This window comes from Myotis nattereri, assembly GCF_964212035.1.
Source record: "Myotis nattereri genome assembly, chromosome: 19".
NCBI classification, from domain to species: domain Eukaryota; kingdom Metazoa; phylum Chordata; class Mammalia; order Chiroptera; family Vespertilionidae; genus Myotis; species Myotis nattereri.
The window spans coordinates 24,981,988-24,998,577 of record NC_138095.1 but is presented as its reverse complement, the minus strand read 5'-3'; the positions used below and the strand labels follow the sequence as shown (position 1 = coordinate 24,998,577).

The window sequence follows — 16,590 nt, the reverse complement described above, 5'->3', positions numbered from 1 at the left end:
TCCCCGTGGGCAGCAGGAAGCCGGAGAGGGAAGCGTGGAGAGAGGCGCCAAACCCCTGCCGATGGCCTCTAGCGCTCTCAGCTCCAGAGACAGCGCCCTGAAGGTGCCTCGGATGTGCCAGGGGACACAAATCACAGGAGAGAAGCCCAATGGGCGTGGCTCCGTGCTTAAGAGTCGGCCTAGGAACCAGGAGGTCGAGGTTCGATTCCCGGTCAGGGCACCTGCCCCGGGTTGCAGGCTCGATCCCCAGGGGGGGGCGTGCAGGAGGCAGCCGATCGATGATTCTCTCTCTCATCGTTGATGTTTCTCTCTCTCTTTCCCTTCCTCTCTGAAATCAGTAAAAAAAATGTACATATTTTTAAATCACAGGCAAGAAAGAGAAGACACGTTAGCGGGTCTTCGGGACGCCCCTCACTCGAAGTGCAGACGTGGCTCTGCCGGTCAGGGAGGCTGGGAAGGCTCACTCGGCAGGCTGGGCTGGGACAAGAGGTCATTCATGTGGAAAAACACAAGTCGGACCCTTCCCTCACACCATATGCAAAAATGAGCTCCAGAGGATGAGAGACCTACACGTGAGGCTCAAGCCCGTGAGACTTTCTAAGAGAACAGAGAAGAACATCTGGCCCCGGCTGGTTTGGCTCAGTGGATAGAGCGTCGGCCTGCGGACTGAAGGGTCCCAGGTTCGATTCCGGTCAAGGCCACATGCCTGGGTTGCGGGCTCGATCCCCAATGTGGGGTGCGCAGGAGGCAGCCGATCGATGATTCTCTCTCATCATGGATGTTTCTCTCTCTCTCTCTCTCTCTCTCACTCTCCCCTCCTCTCTGAAATCAATAAAAATATATTTTAAAAAAACATCTTTCTGAGCCCAGAATAAGGAAAGATGTCAAGCAAAACACAAAGGGTTAAGGAAAGGACGGATACATTCTTCTACATGAAAATCGAAGACGTTTTTCGCCCCGGCCGGGTAGGTCGGTTGGTTGGAGTGTTGTCCCGATATGCCGAGGTTGTGGGTTCAATTTCTCAGGAAAACTATAGCTTTCGGTCACAAAAGCCAGGATCTCAACTCACCAGCTTATTAACACGAAGCTTTGAGGAGTTAAACTTGAAGACGTCGATCTTCTTATCCAGCGGTTTAATAGTAAACTGGAAGAAGGAAGCGGAAAACGGCTTCGGTTTGACGGCCTGGAATGTTCCCACCAACTGTGGGGACTCACACGGAAGCAGCAGCCACCCTGGCAGAGAGCCAGCACCAGGCTGTGCCTCGCCCTGGCTTGCGGGGGCCCAGGCACGAAACCACGCTGAATCAGAGGCGCCTGCGGACGCAAGTCCAGGGGGGTGGGAGTTCAGGATCCTGGAAGGCACGCTCTCGGCACCGTCGTGGGCTCAGAAACCTGAAAATAAACCCTTGACGGGCCCACGCTCCGGGCTAACACTGGGGAGGGGGCCACGCCAGACTCTAAGTCACGGCCCTGACTTAGGCCCACAACCTAGTGGAACTAGACTGACCACAGGCAATTCCTCGAGAAGCCACATCACCTATTAGTGCCGCACTGGGGGGTGCAAATCACAAATGTGCTGGAGGATTCAGAGTGGATCTACCATAAGGAGGAGGGGACTTAAGCTGGTGAAGAATATGTACAGAAGTTAACAGATAGGATGGCTCGGCCGGTGTGGCTCAGTGGTTGAGCGTCGACCTAGGAACCAGGGGGTCACGGTTCGATTCCCGGTCGGGCACATGCCCGGGTTGCAGGCTCGATCCCCAGGGTGGGGCATGCAGGGGGCAGCCGATCCATGATTCTCTCTCTCGTCATTGATGTTTCTACCTCTCCCTCTCCTTTCTTCTCTGAAATCAATAACAAATATATATATTTTTTAAAAGAACAAGTGGCAACGGTTGTTTTCAACCATTCCTGATGAGACCAGACAGGTCCTACGTTTCAAAGATGCACTTAAAAAAAATGGGTATCCATTCCCAAGAACCACCTGCTATGCAGACAAATAGGTTTGGAAAGATCTGTTCTCGGGCGTTTCTTTCTCGTGTTATATTGTCGCACAAGGGGCTAGCATGAGGACAGAAAACAATCCTCTGTGTCGCTTTCGGGCAAGTTAATTTAGAAGCGGTATTGCCTCCGTGTAGGCTGCTGTTGTGAATTTCGTAAGCTTGCTTTTGGCCTCGCTGTAGATCCCGGAGCTGTCAGCGGGAAACCACACGTCGTGTGGAAACCACGGGCTCTGCGCCATGCCAGGGCCGCACGGAGGATCAATGAGTCGCTTAAAATAAACCAACGCTTCTCTGTTGACAGCAGGGCTGTCAGACGTAACTACGAAGGCTACTTCCTATGAAGTCCAGTCAGTCTGGGGTCTCCTTAACCGTGCGAGTTATTGACAGGACGAAGCATGAAGGCGTCCTGCCCCCGGAGAGGGCGTATTGGAGTCTGGTGTGCCGGGCCACCCTAAGGGGGACTTTAATCCTTGGGCTCCGGGAGAACGAGGGTTTGGGGAGCCTTTAGCACACACATGTGTGCGTGTGTGCAGCAAACAGACTCCATAAAATTAGAAATGAAAAACTGCCCTACCCTGGCACACCGACTGCTTGAAGTTACGTGGGATTTTCCATTTAAGCACTTAAATAAATAAATAAAAATCCCTACATGCTCATCGCCTGGGCTACTTACCAAATTTTGAAAGCCAAAATGTTTTGAGTTAAGAAGTTCAATCTGGCCCGGCCAGTGTGGCTCAGTGGTTGAAAGTCGACCTATGAACCAGGAGGTTACGGTTCGATTCCCAGTCATGGGTCAGGGGACATGCCTGGGTTACAGGCTTGATTGCCAGTGTGGGGCCTGCAGGAGGCAGCCGATCAATGATTCACTCTCATCATTGATGTTTCTATCTCTTTCTCCCTCTCCCTTCCTCTCTAAAACCGATAAAAAATGTACTTAAAAACAAAACAAAAAAAACAAGCTCAAGCTGTCGGGTCAAGTCTGGACAAGCAGATCACAACCTTGTATTAGAAACGGGGGGCCGGGCGCTCGTCTCCGGGAGCTGCTCCCAGGAACGAGAAAGCAGGAAGCCTGCCTGGGGGAGGCGGCTCCGCGGGCCACAGAGCTGTCAGTTACTCCACACGCAGCGTCCTGGCTGTGCGGGCGCCAGCATGGCGTTGGGCACTGTCAGGCCCGCGCTCCTCTGCCTGGTGCCCTGTGATGTGGCTTCAGGGAACCTGGAGTGCAGGCCCTGCAACCCCACTCCCCGGACACGGGTCACTGGATGCCTTTGCATCGCTGCTGCCTATGACGGGACACGGGAAACCCAAGCCTGGCCCTACTCTCCCAGCAGCGTTCCTGTGAGGACCGAGCCGGGGCGGAGGGGCTTGTACTACATCACCGTCCCCTGCGGCGTCAGCCCCATCGTGACGTCACTATACCTTCCTGGAGGGCTCAGACAGGACTGTCTACATCTTCGCTTCCCCCTACAAAACCTAAGGCAGCGCAGATGCTCAATAATTCCTTTAAAACTAACAGAGAATGAATAAGTACACAAACCAATGCGTGCAGGATTATAGCGTTTGGGAGATGCTGTATAGAAATACTGGAATTCTAACCTAGAGTGTCGATCTAAGTGATTTAAACTTAATTATTCTCAAATTCTGGTAAGCAAGTTAGCCTGATATCATTATTTATTGTTGATACTCTCTCTCTCTCTCTCACACACACACACACACACACACACACTCACACCCCCACCATATGTATCAAGCTGGACACAGAGAGTTTAATATCTACCACGCTTACAATGCAGAGAGACTTTCTCACCAAAAATAGGAAGCAAAGTACTAAGAAAAGGTGACGTTTGGGGTTGGTTTACTGTTTGTCCTTTTGGGGTTCAGCTCGGACAGGTTGAGCCCCCAGCCTCTTGTTAGCAGGGCGGGGGCGGGGGCGGGGGGGGCGTGTAGGGATGCTATTTGAAAATAGAATGCCAATACTATCCTGTAAATGCTACAAGAATCAATAACCAAACGCCCACAGCCTGGGCAGGAAATGACTTTTCCTGTAACAGGAGAAGAGGGGCTGGGGACCCCCCCAGCCAGGCGGGGAGGTGGGGAAGGCCTGCGGCCGGGCCCCGGCGAGCAGACAGGCCCTACCTCCTTGTCGCTGTAGGAGATGTTTCGGATTTCGTTCCACGGGAAGGAGATCTTGGGGGTCAGCCTGTTCTCGGGGTCGTAGATGTGCAGCCCCAGCGCATCCACCCCGAGCAGCAGCTCCGTGCCCTTTTTGTTCTGTGGATTCAACAGAGAGCAGCCGCTGTCAGCTCCGGCCGAGGCCCGAGGTCTCATTCATCTTCCCCCGGGGCCTGGCCCACAGCGTGACAGATGACAAGCTTCGGCGGGTCCCCACAGAAGCCACGGCTCTCGTGTCACCCGGGGGGGGAGGGGGGGGGCTCCAGCTTCCTGAACCGGGGGCAGGTGGAGACACAGCCGTACCATTCTTATGACCTACGTGTCCCCGGAGAGGGACGGCTGGGGGCGCCTGCCACTGGCTTGACGGCTGAAGTAGCAGCAATCTAAGCATTGCTGACCTCCGATTAAACAGCCAGGTTATCCGAGATGTGAAATAAAAGCCTGTAAGATGAATCATTTCTTATATCAAAAGAAAAAAAAAACTGTTGGCCCAGCCGGTGTGGCTCAGTGGTTGAGCATCGACCTACGAACCAGGAGGTCACAGTTCGATTCCCGGTCAGGGCACATGCCCAGGTTTCGGGCTTGATCCCCAGTGTGGGACGTGCAGGATGCAGCCTATCAATTGATTCTCTCTCATCATTGATGTTTCTACCTCTCTTTCCCTCTCCCTTCCTCTCTGAAATCAATAAAAATATATATATATATATTTTAAAAGTGTATCTTAATGTGATAAAGCAAGTATAGTAAAGTGTTCATCGTAGAATCTACGCAGTGGGTTTATATGGGTAATCGCTATAAAAAAATTCAACTTTCCTGTATGTTTGAAATTTTTTATAATAAAATGTTGGGAAAATATATCAAAATGCCCTCACTGGTTTGGCTCAGTGGAGAGAGCCTCGGCCTGCGGACTGAAGGGTCCCAAGTTAGATTCCAGTCAAGGGCATGTACCTTGGTTGCAGGCACATCCCCAGTAGGAGGTGTGCAGAAAGCAGCTGATCGATGTTTCTCTGTCGTTGATGTTTCTAACTCTCTATCCCTCTCTCTTCCTCTCTGTAAAAAATCAATAAAATACTTTAAAAAAATATATCAAAATGAATGATATGCAAATGACACCTCCATGAGGCTGTTTAAAAATTTAGTTGATTAACTACCCATGTGCTCTGTACCTCCATATGGCAGCCCTGGTCAGCGGTCAGAGCCACCCGAGGGCCAGCACCCGGGCCCCCACGTCACCGACCGGGCTGCGGTCCAGAGGCCACACCCTCCGGCTGCAGGTCCGCCCGCCCGCCCGCCCGCCCGTCCGCCCGCCCACGCTGTGGTCTGGCCTTTGTATGACGGCGGCAGGAAGCTCCCTGCACAAGGACCTAACGCGTGTGACCCCCGGCCGACAGCAAGGAGACTAAACCAGACTCAAGGGCAGGAAGACAGATCTGCAAACTGAGAAGGTGCCTGGACCCTGAGGGGAAGTGGGGACCTAACAGCAGGAGGAGGGGCGCCCCAAGGTTCATCTCTCTTCTCGTTCCAGCACCCCGAAGGCAGGTGCCGTCAGCACACCGCGAGAGCGCTTCCTCCGCTCGCCCGCAAAGCTCCGGAAACCATGAGTTATGTTAACACGACCAAGGCTTGGTACTCTGAAAACCCGTGGTACCTTCTGGAAGACGCGGTTTTTTATTATGGTTTATTTTTTCTTAGTTTGGCTTTTAAAAAAGAAAAGATTCCACCCTCTGCCTTCTATCATTATGACTCCAGCATTTCAGAGAGAGACACACACACACAGCTTTCAGTACACACACTGATGGGGAATGCAGGAACTCGAACACAAAAGACGACGATGGCCATTAGCTTTGTTGCGTAACATGAGAAACCACACACACACACACACACACACACACACACACACACAACGATATCGGACTGCTTGACGCAACGGTTGTTTCAGGATTGCAAAACACCAATTTTCTTTGAATCGAGGTGGTGGGCGTTACGGAGCGAGAGGCATTGGGCTGACAACCCACGGAAATGCGTTGAAATTGGTCCGGCCCAGAAGAAGCCAAACAATGAGCAAATTCAAATTAATAAAACTTCAGAAAATAAGCTTCTGCATTATTATGGAAAATCTTTTAGGCATCTGCTTACTAGATGACATCACATAACTTGTCGGTGGGCCTTGTTTTAAGCAAAGTAATCCATTTAAAAATCTGTATTGCCCTAACTGGTTTGGCTCAGTGGATAGAGCGTCAGCCTGTGGACTGAAGGGTCCCAGGTTTGATTCTGGTCAAGGGCATGTACCTTGGTTGCGGGCATATCCCCAGTAGGGAGTGTGCAGGAGGCAGCTAATCGATGTTTCTCACTCGTCGATGTTTCTAACTCTCTATCCCTCTCCCTTCCTCTCTGTAAAAAATCAATAAAATATATTTTTTTAAAAATAAAAAATAAAAATCTGTATTTAGGAAAGAAAAAAAAAATCAGGTAGACAGCTTACCTTAGACTGTTTTAAATGTGTTCCAGCCAGAACCGGTTTGGCTCAGTGGATAGAGCGTCGGCCTGTGGACTCAGGGGTCCCGGGTTCGATTCCGGTCAAGGGCATGTACCTTGGTTGCGGGCACATCCCCAACGGGGGGCGTGCAGGAGGCAGCTGATCGATGTTTCTCTCTCATCAATGTTTCTGGCTCTCTATCCCTCTCCCTTCCTCTCTGTAAAAAATCAATAAAATATATATTTAAAAAAAAAAATGTGTTCCAATGTACCCAGATTTAATATAACATTTTCAGGGACCCCCAAAAAGGAGAGCCAACCATAGCGTGATGGTCGCTTTGCCGTCCACGCATCTGCAGTTCGGAGCTAGCGATGAAACATCTCAATGGGTCCGCAGGAATTCCTTTGCAAGGAGCATCTAGCAGGCTGGAAAGGCCCGGCCGCAGACTGCAAACAAAGGCCGTCCTGACGCAGGAGCGATTGGCTCCCAGAGGCCCGTGGACAATTAATGGCCTGAATAAAAATCCAATTAGCCTGCCAGTGAGAACAAGAGTCCACACCCACGCCAAGCAGTGAGATATAAAATCGGCTTTACTCTCCTCGTGCCCTTGGGGAAGGAAGTACTTACAGGTCCTCCCTGCGGGCCCGGACCTCACGGAGCCGGATGGAAGTAATCAAATCAAATAATGCACTCAAGCATTCAAACAGGTTTCTGCTCAGCCCGGGACCAGCCCCAGGCCCCAGAGGCTCCACCGACACTTAATTACCTCGGATCTAATTGAAGCCCCAAAAATAGACAACGAGGCTGTAGGACCCTTTCCCCTTCTCTCCTTCACCACTGAACCGTGCAAGAGTCTCCCATCCAGCCCCAGCCGGTTTGGCTCAGTGGATAGAGCTTTGGCCTGCAGACTGAAAGGTCCCGGGTTCAATTCCGGACAAGGGCACATGGCCGGGTTGTGGGCTCGATCCCCAGTAGGGGGCGTGCAGGAGGCAGCCGATGGATGATTCTCATCATTGATGTTTCTCTCTCTCTCTCTCTCCCTCTCCCTTCCTCTCTGCAATCAATAAAAATATATTAAAAAACAAAAAAAGCATCTCGGATCCAGAATGAGAAAGTAATGCATTTCCGCAGTCGGGCCCTGGGTCTGTCTCTGGTTGCACACAGGGAACTCGGAGAAGCTTCCACGTACCCGGATGGCGAAGTAGTTCACGCCGTACATCTCCAGGTCCTGCGCTATCTTCAAATATTCCATCTCGGCCTCGTCCCTGTGGGGAAAGGAAAGGAACTGTCCCTGGAGCTGAGAGAGGAAACGGGAAGTGAGCCAGAGCAGGCCCAGGCGACGCTCTTCCTGACCCGGAGTCTATGCTACACAGCGACGTCCAGCAGGCTCTCCCATCCGCATCAACACAGGAGAACAGTCCTGGCTGGTCTGGCTCAGTGGATAGAGCGTCGGCCTGCGGACTGAAGGGTCCCAGGTTCGATTCCCGTCGAGCGCACATGCCCGGGTTGCAGGCTCGATGCCCAGTGTGGGGCATGCAGGAGGCAGCCGATCGATGATTCTCTCTGGTCATTGATGTTTCTCTCTCTCTCTCTCTCCCTCTCCCTTCCTCTCTGAAATCAATAAAAATACATATTTTTAAAAAAAGTTAAATGGAATGAAAAGATGATCAGTTCCTAAAGTGATCAGGGAAGTGCTGATTAATATTTAAGATACGTTTTACCTTTTAGATGATAAAAGTTGGGTTGATAAAAACAGGTGTTGGGGAGAGCATGGGGGGGTGGAGACACGCACTGCTGATGGGCACATAAGCAGGTACTACCTTTTTTGGGGGGCAATTGGGTGGCACCTGTCAAAACTCAAAATGCATCCTTCCTTTGACTCAGCGACTCTTCTAAGGAATCCACGGGCAAGTCACTCAGACCATTATGTAATGGTACAACTGCAACACGTTTTGTAGGAGTAAAAGATCTCTAGCTACTCCAAATGCCATGGGTGGAGAAATCAGCCCAAAAGTTGTGGGCTATCTCTACGGTGGAATTCCTAACAGGGAACGAAATGACCAATGCGTACAGGCCCGCACACCCCGGTAGGCAGGGAGTGCCCACGCTCACAAGCGCTGGGGAAAGGATTCCTACAAAACTGAACATACTCCTGGCTCTCTCTTTTCTTTTACACAAGAGGCCCGATGCACGAAATTCCTGCAAGAGTACTCGTACGCCTTCCTTCCCCCGGCTGCCGGCACCGGCTTCCCTCCAGCACCCAGGACCCAGGCTTCCCCTCACTGCCCCGGCTTCGTCTGCAAGGTCAGCTGGAAGGACGTCCGGTCTAATTAGCATATTACGCTTTTATTATTATAGATGCTACAGTAATGCGCTTTGTTGGACAAGCATGTCCTAGGTTTGTCGTTTGTTTTTTTTGTGTTTTTTTTTTTTTTAAAAAAAAGCCCATGAAGAAATATAAACCCCAAAGGAAGCCGCCTCACCTGGCCCGACCTCGGTGCTCCGCGTACCAGGCTGTGATTCTCTCCTCCCACATCTCTGGCGTCATCTGATACAGATTTATCACCTAGCGAAAGAGAGAGCAACATAAAAAACCCAGTACACACAGGGGGGTTCGGTATTGTGGGCCATGTTTACCATGACGCATCACTTCGACAAAACAGCACGGCTATTTTCCTTTTTTCCTTAAATATATTTTTATTGATTTCAGAGAGGAAGGGAGAGGGAGAGGGAGAGATAGAAACATCAATGATGAGAGGGAATCATTGACTGGCTGCCTCCTGCACGTTGGACCGAGCCCGCAACCCAGGCACGTGCCCTTGACCGGAATCGAACCTGGAACCCTTTGGTCTGCAGACCGATGCTCTTATCCACTGGGCCAAACCAGCCAGGGCAGCACGGCTGTTTTCAAAAAGCCACGCACAGGGAGCCAGTCGCACGCAGGGGTGGGCGTGTCAACAGGCACCATGCAGTGTGAGTCACAACTCGGGCAGCGGTGCCACCCTTCAGGTATATGTGCCCACCTTGCCGGGCAGGGCCCCCCCCCCTTCCTGGGCTGTGTGTCCCAGAGGGAGGAGCTCAGGAGTCTTGGGCTCACAGATCTGGGGCCGGCCTGCTGGGCCAGGCTGCGTGTGCTGCGGCCTTCGCCTGCACAGAAGCCGTCAGAGGGGCAGGGAGAGCCAGGCCAAGGGGAGGAGCAGGCCTGTATTCCGCGTGACGGGCGAGTGGAGCTATCAAATCAGAAGCAGCAAAAGGGAGGGAGGGCCTGCTTCTGCGACTAATGAACAAGACGAACAACACCGAGGAGTAAAAAACCACAACGCCCACGCCTGACTCGTCTCCTCTCTGCACCCCACGTGGCTGCTCAGTGCTCGGCTCCCTGGGCTGAGCGTGTGCTGCTCCACACTCCTTCCCGGGAATCACGGATGCTCACCAACCTTTAACGAAAGGACTGTTTGCAGGCCACGCGGGTCCTGGCAGCCCCAAACTCATTCCATGAACCTTTGCTTTTTTCATATTCTTAACAGAGATTCCATACTCTTCACTCCAGGTTGATTACAGCCCGGCCGGCGTGGCTCCGTGGCTGAGCGTCGACCTATCAGCCAGGAGGTCGGGGTTCGATTCCCGGTCAGGGCACATGCCTGGGTTGTGGGTTCGATCCCCAGTGAGGGGTGTGCAGGAAGGAGGCAGCCAATCAATAATGCTCTCTCATCACTGATGTTCCTATCTCCTTCTCCCTCTCCCTTCCTCTCTGGAATCAATAAAAAATCAATATATTTTTTAAACGAAAAAGAAAGATTGATGACAAAACGTTCATAATAACGTCCTTGCCACCTCGTTCCACTATGCCTTCAAGTCCGTCGGTTCGCTGTCCTTCAGGCCACACACCTGCGATCTCTTCCCTGACAGGGAACAGGATGCCTTACCCTTTTTGGAAGCAATTCCTCTTGGGCCAGAAATCCCCGCTTGTGAACAGAGGGGTCGTAGTCGCCGTACTGGAGAGAGAGAAGAGGGGGGGGAGAGCGAGCAATTGAGATTCGAGAGACAGCTGTCATTTCTGAACGGCTGGGCTCCGGCCCAATTCCCTCCCAGCTCCAGGGAGCAATTCAATCCGGATGACAAGCCCAGATTTCAACCTTGCTGGTGTGTGATCCCTGAATGAAAAAAAACTCAAAGCCGATCACATCTCTGAACGCAGTTGCATAATCCCCGAGGGCGAGGCGCTAATGAAAACGTGACATCCTGTTCGTAGGTTAAGGGAGCTGTGGTTTCTAACGGTCAGAGAAAGCAGCCGCTCCGGGAGCATGAGCTTCGGAGATGAAGCAACGACACTCGACTGGCTGTTGCGATGCGCAAGGTGTGATAAGAGCCTTCCCTGCTAATGGCTTCTAAGTGGCTGGTGACCGGAGCCGATGGCTGGGTGGGGGGTGCTGGGATGGGAACATGGCTGGCGCCGTGTTTAATACCTTTCATTCAAGGCTCTGGAAAATGCTCTGGGAAGACGGGACGCCGGCGCTGTCACTCACGTTTGTCATCCAGACAGAGACACGAGTGAAAGGGGAACAGGCTTTCCTAATGCTGCAGGGGCCGCTCGCCGCAAGGGCTGGACGTGGGCCCTGAGCTGCCATGCGTTCTCCCAGGAGAGGAACGCGCAGATTTACTTTCCGATCTAAGGAAAATAATCCTTTTCTTTCTCAGGACACTTAAGCCTGCCCAGGAAATAATGAATAAAATAAAATAAAATGGAATTTTAAAACAGACACGAACTGGGAAACCTTGAGAATGTAACAGTCAAAGCCCGACTCTCGTCAATCAGCATTCGGTGGCTTTTCTTGGGGCCAAACCCACAAAGCTCGGTATTTTAGGGGGATCGTCTATACACATGTATCCGTTTAGCCACCAGCAATGGGAAAAAGCAAAAGAAAGGCGGTTGGCTCCGGACACCACTAGCTCGGGCGGGGCCGGGGCCCGCCTGCCCCATCCCTCCCAAAGAGCCTCTAGGCCAGCAGTTCTCAACCTGTGGGTCGCGACCCCTTGGGCAGTCGAACGACCCTTTCACAGGTGTTGCCTAAGACCATCCTGCATATCGGATATTTACATGACGATTCATAACAGTAGCAACATGACAGTGATGAAGTAGCCACGAAAATAATTTTATGGTTGGGTCACAACATGAGGAACTATATATTTAAAGGGCCAGCCCTAACCAGTTTGGCTCAGTGGATAGAGTGTTGGACTATGGACTCAAGGGTCCTGGGTTCAATTCTGGTCAAAGGCACATGCTCAGGTTGCAGGCTCCATCCCCAGAAGGAGGCAGCCAATCCATGAATCTCTCTCATCATTGCTGTTTCTATCTCTCTCTCCCTCTCCCTTCCTCCCTGATAGCAATAAAATAATTTTTAAAAAAATAAAGGGCCAGAAGGTGGAGAACCACTGCTCTAGTGGGACTCCTGGTGTGTTTTCCAAGTGAAGTCACACCCCCAGCAACAGACACTCCCGCCGTGGGGCCGAAAGGTGGCTTGTCAGCAACCTTAACGCGGGCCTCATCCCCACACCGCCCTACGATAGAAGCCCCACGAATGACTATTTCTCAGGAATCTCGTAATCATCGGACGAGCGGCGGAACGGCATTGCATCGTCTTCTGAGTGTTAATGGGATTAATCTGTCGAATGTGAACGTTCAAAATGCGCCGCAGATTCTGTAACCCCGTCTAGGCATTTCTCCGTTTCGGAAACGGGAAGGGACCTGGCTGGTCTCGCCCTCGGAAAGGCCTGGGGGTGGAGTAAGTCAGTAACTCTGAGCTTGCATGCACTGCCTCGGGAGGCGGGGTGCCGAAGGTTCAACCCCAGCTCTTTCACTCATTAGCTGCGACTCTGGGAAACCTGTGACTCGGTTTTCTCGTCTGTAAAATGGGATGATAACAGTATTTACCTTCCAGGACTCTTACGGGGGTTCAATGGAATCATACCCAGGACGTTTCAGTTTAAAACACGATGGCCATCTGGGACTCACACATTTTTTTTTTTTTAATTCCCTGGAGCTTCTGGTTCCCATCAGCCCCTGCTGTCAATTAGAGAGGGGAGCCTTGTCCCTCCCCCTGACCCCCACATCCATAATGTTCTTTATTTTATTTTTTACCTCAATATAAAGATAAAAGGAAAAAATAGCCGGAACCGGTTTGGCTCAGTGGATAAAGCGTCAGTCTGCGGACTGAAAGGTCCCAGGTTCGATTCCGGTCAAGGGCATGTACCTGGGTTGCGGGCACATCCCCAGTGGGAGATGTGCAGGAGGCAGCTGATCGATGTTTCTCTCTCATCGATGTTTCTAACTCTCTATCTCTCTCCCTGCCTCTCTGTAAAAAATCAATAAAATATATTTAAAAAAAAAAAGATAAAAGGAAAAAATAAATAAATAAAACACGATGGCCGACACGCAGCGCTCAATACAACCTGACGTGAAACGATAAAAGCTCAAGCTGTGTCCCTTCTCTGCGTGTTTTCTAATTCGTCAAACGAGAACGCCGGTCCTAAAGGGTTTGAAGTGGGGGCTGCAGAGTATTCCTGCTGTGGCCTTGAGTAAGGAACACCCCCCCCCCCCCCGAACCCTCCACTTCCTCATCTGGAAAGCGAGGATCATACAGCGCCTGCCTCATAGCGGGTGGTAAGGATGAAGTAAGACAATCCGGGTAGCAGCCTGCGTGGTGCCGGCTCCTAGTTACAATGTCGCGTATTACTGTTAACCTCTCCGCCGTTCAGAACGACACCGGTCACTGCCTGCCTCTCTGATTTTTTAAAAAAATTATTATTGATTTCAGAGAGGAAGGGAGAGGGAAATAGAAACATCCATGATGAGAGAGAATCACTGATCGGCCACCTCCCACACGCCCAGTGGGGGATGGAGGCAGGTGCCCGCAACCCAGCACGCGCCCCGGGCCCCACGCTCCATCCACTGAGCCAAACCAGCTAGGTTTTTCCAGGGGGCAGGATGCTGAAGAAAGCCCTGCTCGTCGCATTTGCACGCCTCGCAAGAGCGCTGACCGGGCTCTAATGCACAAGTAAGCAGATATGCCAAGTTAAGGCTGTAAATCCAGGTTCCGAGGGCTTGTAAGATTAACGACCCACATTATCATACTGAGCTCCCAGCGACTCCGCTGATCAAATAGGTTACGTCTGAGCAATGCAGAGGCAGCAAAGCCTCGGCTAACAGAGCCCGGGCTAAAACTCCACTTGCCACATGAAAGCCGCCTGCATGTGTGAGTCGGCTCTTACATGTGCCTTCAAGAGACAGAAGGAGAAGAAAATCCTTAGGTTGTGGCAGTTGGTGAAGATAAAAGGAAGTCATACCCCAGCGCGGGGAGAGACGGCGGTCCTCAGCCTTTTATGTACAAAAGCAACCTGAGACTGTAGCCAGGACTGAGCTGCCCGTGGAGCCAGTGACGCCCGGGTTTCAGGTCTCTGTGCCCAGCTTTATACTCATAATTTGGATTCTTGGGTTAGAAAAAAAAACAAAACAAAAAAACTCCCGAAGTTATATAAACTTCAGCCCCCACAAAACCTGGATCCACCCCTGATATAAGGCAACCGAATTTCAATTCAAGGCAGGAGTTCTCCATGGATGGGATGCCGGGGAGTCAATTCTTACATTAAGCAGATATTGAATATCCTTCTGGATGTTAAATACTCTCCCCTGCCTGTATGCACGGGAAATTAGACAAAACGCTCTGAACAGGATCTCACAAAACATAAAAGATTTCATCGATGCATAAATAGCGTAAATAATCAGACCCCTACCGCACCTCGGTCACTGGAACACAGATGGATTAAAGCCTTAAACCAGTGGTTCTCAACCTTCCTAATGCTGCGGCCCTTTAATACAGTTCCTCATGCTGTGGTGACCCCCAATTTCATTGTTACAAATTGAACATAATTAAAGCATAGGGATTAATCTCAAAAACAATATGTAATTATATATCTGTTTTCCGATGGTCTTAGGCGACCTCTGTGAAAGGGTCGTTCGACCCCCAAAGGGGTCGCGACCCACAGGTTGAGAACCGCAGCCTTAAACCATCAATGAAAAGCCATCAAAATACCAGGACAAAATTTAGAAGGACATGTGTATGATAATGGCGGGGGAAGCCATTCTAAAAGTCACTCCAAACAGCAAAAGATTGACAGTCTGACACATGAAAAAAAAGATAAAAGGTTAATACCCATCATAAATGGAGATCCTATAAATCAACGAGAAAAAGATAAACAGTAGAGGAGAAAAACGGGCGAATCATACACACCAGCCTCGCAGAGGAAAGCAAATCTATGAAAAGATGCTCAGCCCCAATGGTAAAGCAAGGAAATGAAAACTTTTAAAAATCTATTTTTTTTTCCTGTCAGATTAGCAAAAATGTAAAAGACTGACAGCATGAGGATGTGGAAAACAGGTATTCTCACACACTGTTCTTAGAAGTTACGGTGGAGGGCAATTTGGTCACATCTATTTTTTTTTTTTAATTGAGGTAAAACTTATATGCATACAATTCACCGTTTGCAGCATATGATTTCGTGGTTTCCAGCATATTCAGAATGTCGTGCAACTATCACCACTCTCTAATTCCAGAATATTTCTATTGCCCCCAAAAGACACCCCAAACCCATGAGCAGTAACTCCTGATTTCCTCCCTTCACCCCATCGCCACCACGAGAGCCGCTTCCTGTCTCTACGGAGTTGCCCACAGCGGACACGTCATAGAAGTGGAATCACACACCCTGCGTCATTATTTACATTTTAAATGTTCTTGCCCTCACCGGTTTGGCTCAGTGGATAGAGCGTCGGCCTGTGGACTGAAGGGTCCCAGGTTCGATTCCGGTCAAGGGCATGTACCTTGGTTGGGGGCACATCCCCAGTAGGGGGTGTGCAGGAGGCAGCTGATTGATGATTCTGGCTCATCAATGTTTTTAACTCTCTATCCCTCTCCCTTCCTCTCTGAAAAAAAAAAAAAAAAAAAAAAAAAAGAACTTTTTTAAATGTTCTTATCCTTCGACCCAGTTATGCCGTGTCTTGGTATCTATCAGAGAAACGTTGTCCACATGCTCTTATTCACGGGTGTTTGCTACACCCGTCTAAACAGAAGAATAGAAAGAAAAACAAACCTAAATATCTCCCAGTAAAGAGAGATTTAAACAACCCAGAGTCCCTCCGTTTTATGGAATAGCGCTCAGTGGTTTTAAAACATGAGATGGGGCCCTGACTGGTGTGGCTCCGTGGATAGAGCGTCGGCCTGCAGACTGAAGGGTCCTGGGTTCGATTCCGGTCAAGGGCATGTGCCTTGGTTGCAGGCACATCCCCAGTGGGGAGTGTGCAGGAGGCAGCTGATCGATGTTTCTCTCTCATCAATGTTTCTAGCTCTCTATCCCTTTCCCTTACTCTCTGTAAAAAAATCAATAAAATATATTTTAAACAAAGAATAAAAATAAAATAAAATAAAACATGAGGTGGGGTCTACCTGTTCTTGCAGTTTTCAGTGGAAAGGGCACCTCGTGCAGGACTCCCTCTGGAATAGAGTCACCCAGAGGGAGGGTTCAGGGGTTGGCGGGGGGTGTCTGCTCACCTGACCGGCCCCTCCCTCGCCCCTCACCCTACAGAGGCCACGCCAGTGCACAGACCCTCCCGGCAAGTAGATGAGCTTAGACGGCGCCTCTATTGCGTCCGTGGATTTATTGCTCCCTGTCAATCTTATGGGCTTGGAATGCTGCCTTATCGTCACTCTAATTTCTCTTTCTCTTGATTACTAGTGAGATGGAACATTTTTTGTTTTGTTTTGACTCATCACTCTCATTTTCTCTTCTTTAAAGTGTCTGTTGTTCATACGCCTGGCGCCCATTTTTCTGCTGCCTCTTTCTTATAAACGTTAAGGGTTCTTGACGTTCAGGGATATTGATGTAATT

The 16,590-nt window shown here is 50.5% G+C and overlaps 1 protein-coding gene across 3 annotated transcripts in view; it reads right to left on the bottom strand.

Moving 5' to 3' along the window:
* Positions 1-16,590, bottom strand: part of NF2 (NF2, moesin-ezrin-radixin like (MERLIN) tumor suppressor) — a 67,986-nt gene that overhangs the window by 23,882 nt on the left and 27,514 nt on the right. For all 3 annotated transcript variants that reach the window (XM_081113811.1, XM_081113812.1, XM_081113813.1), the window contains 5 exons: positions 10,578-10,646; positions 9,135-9,217; positions 7,841-7,916; positions 4,140-4,274; positions 1,070-1,144 (listed from right to left, as the gene is read on the bottom strand). In XM_081113811.1, coding sequence (XP_080969937.1) covers positions 1,070-1,144; positions 4,140-4,274; positions 7,841-7,916; positions 9,135-9,217; positions 10,578-10,646 — 438 coding nt within the window. The remainder of the gene's footprint in view (positions 1-1,069; positions 1,145-4,139; positions 4,275-7,840; positions 7,917-9,134; positions 9,218-10,577; positions 10,647-16,590) is intronic.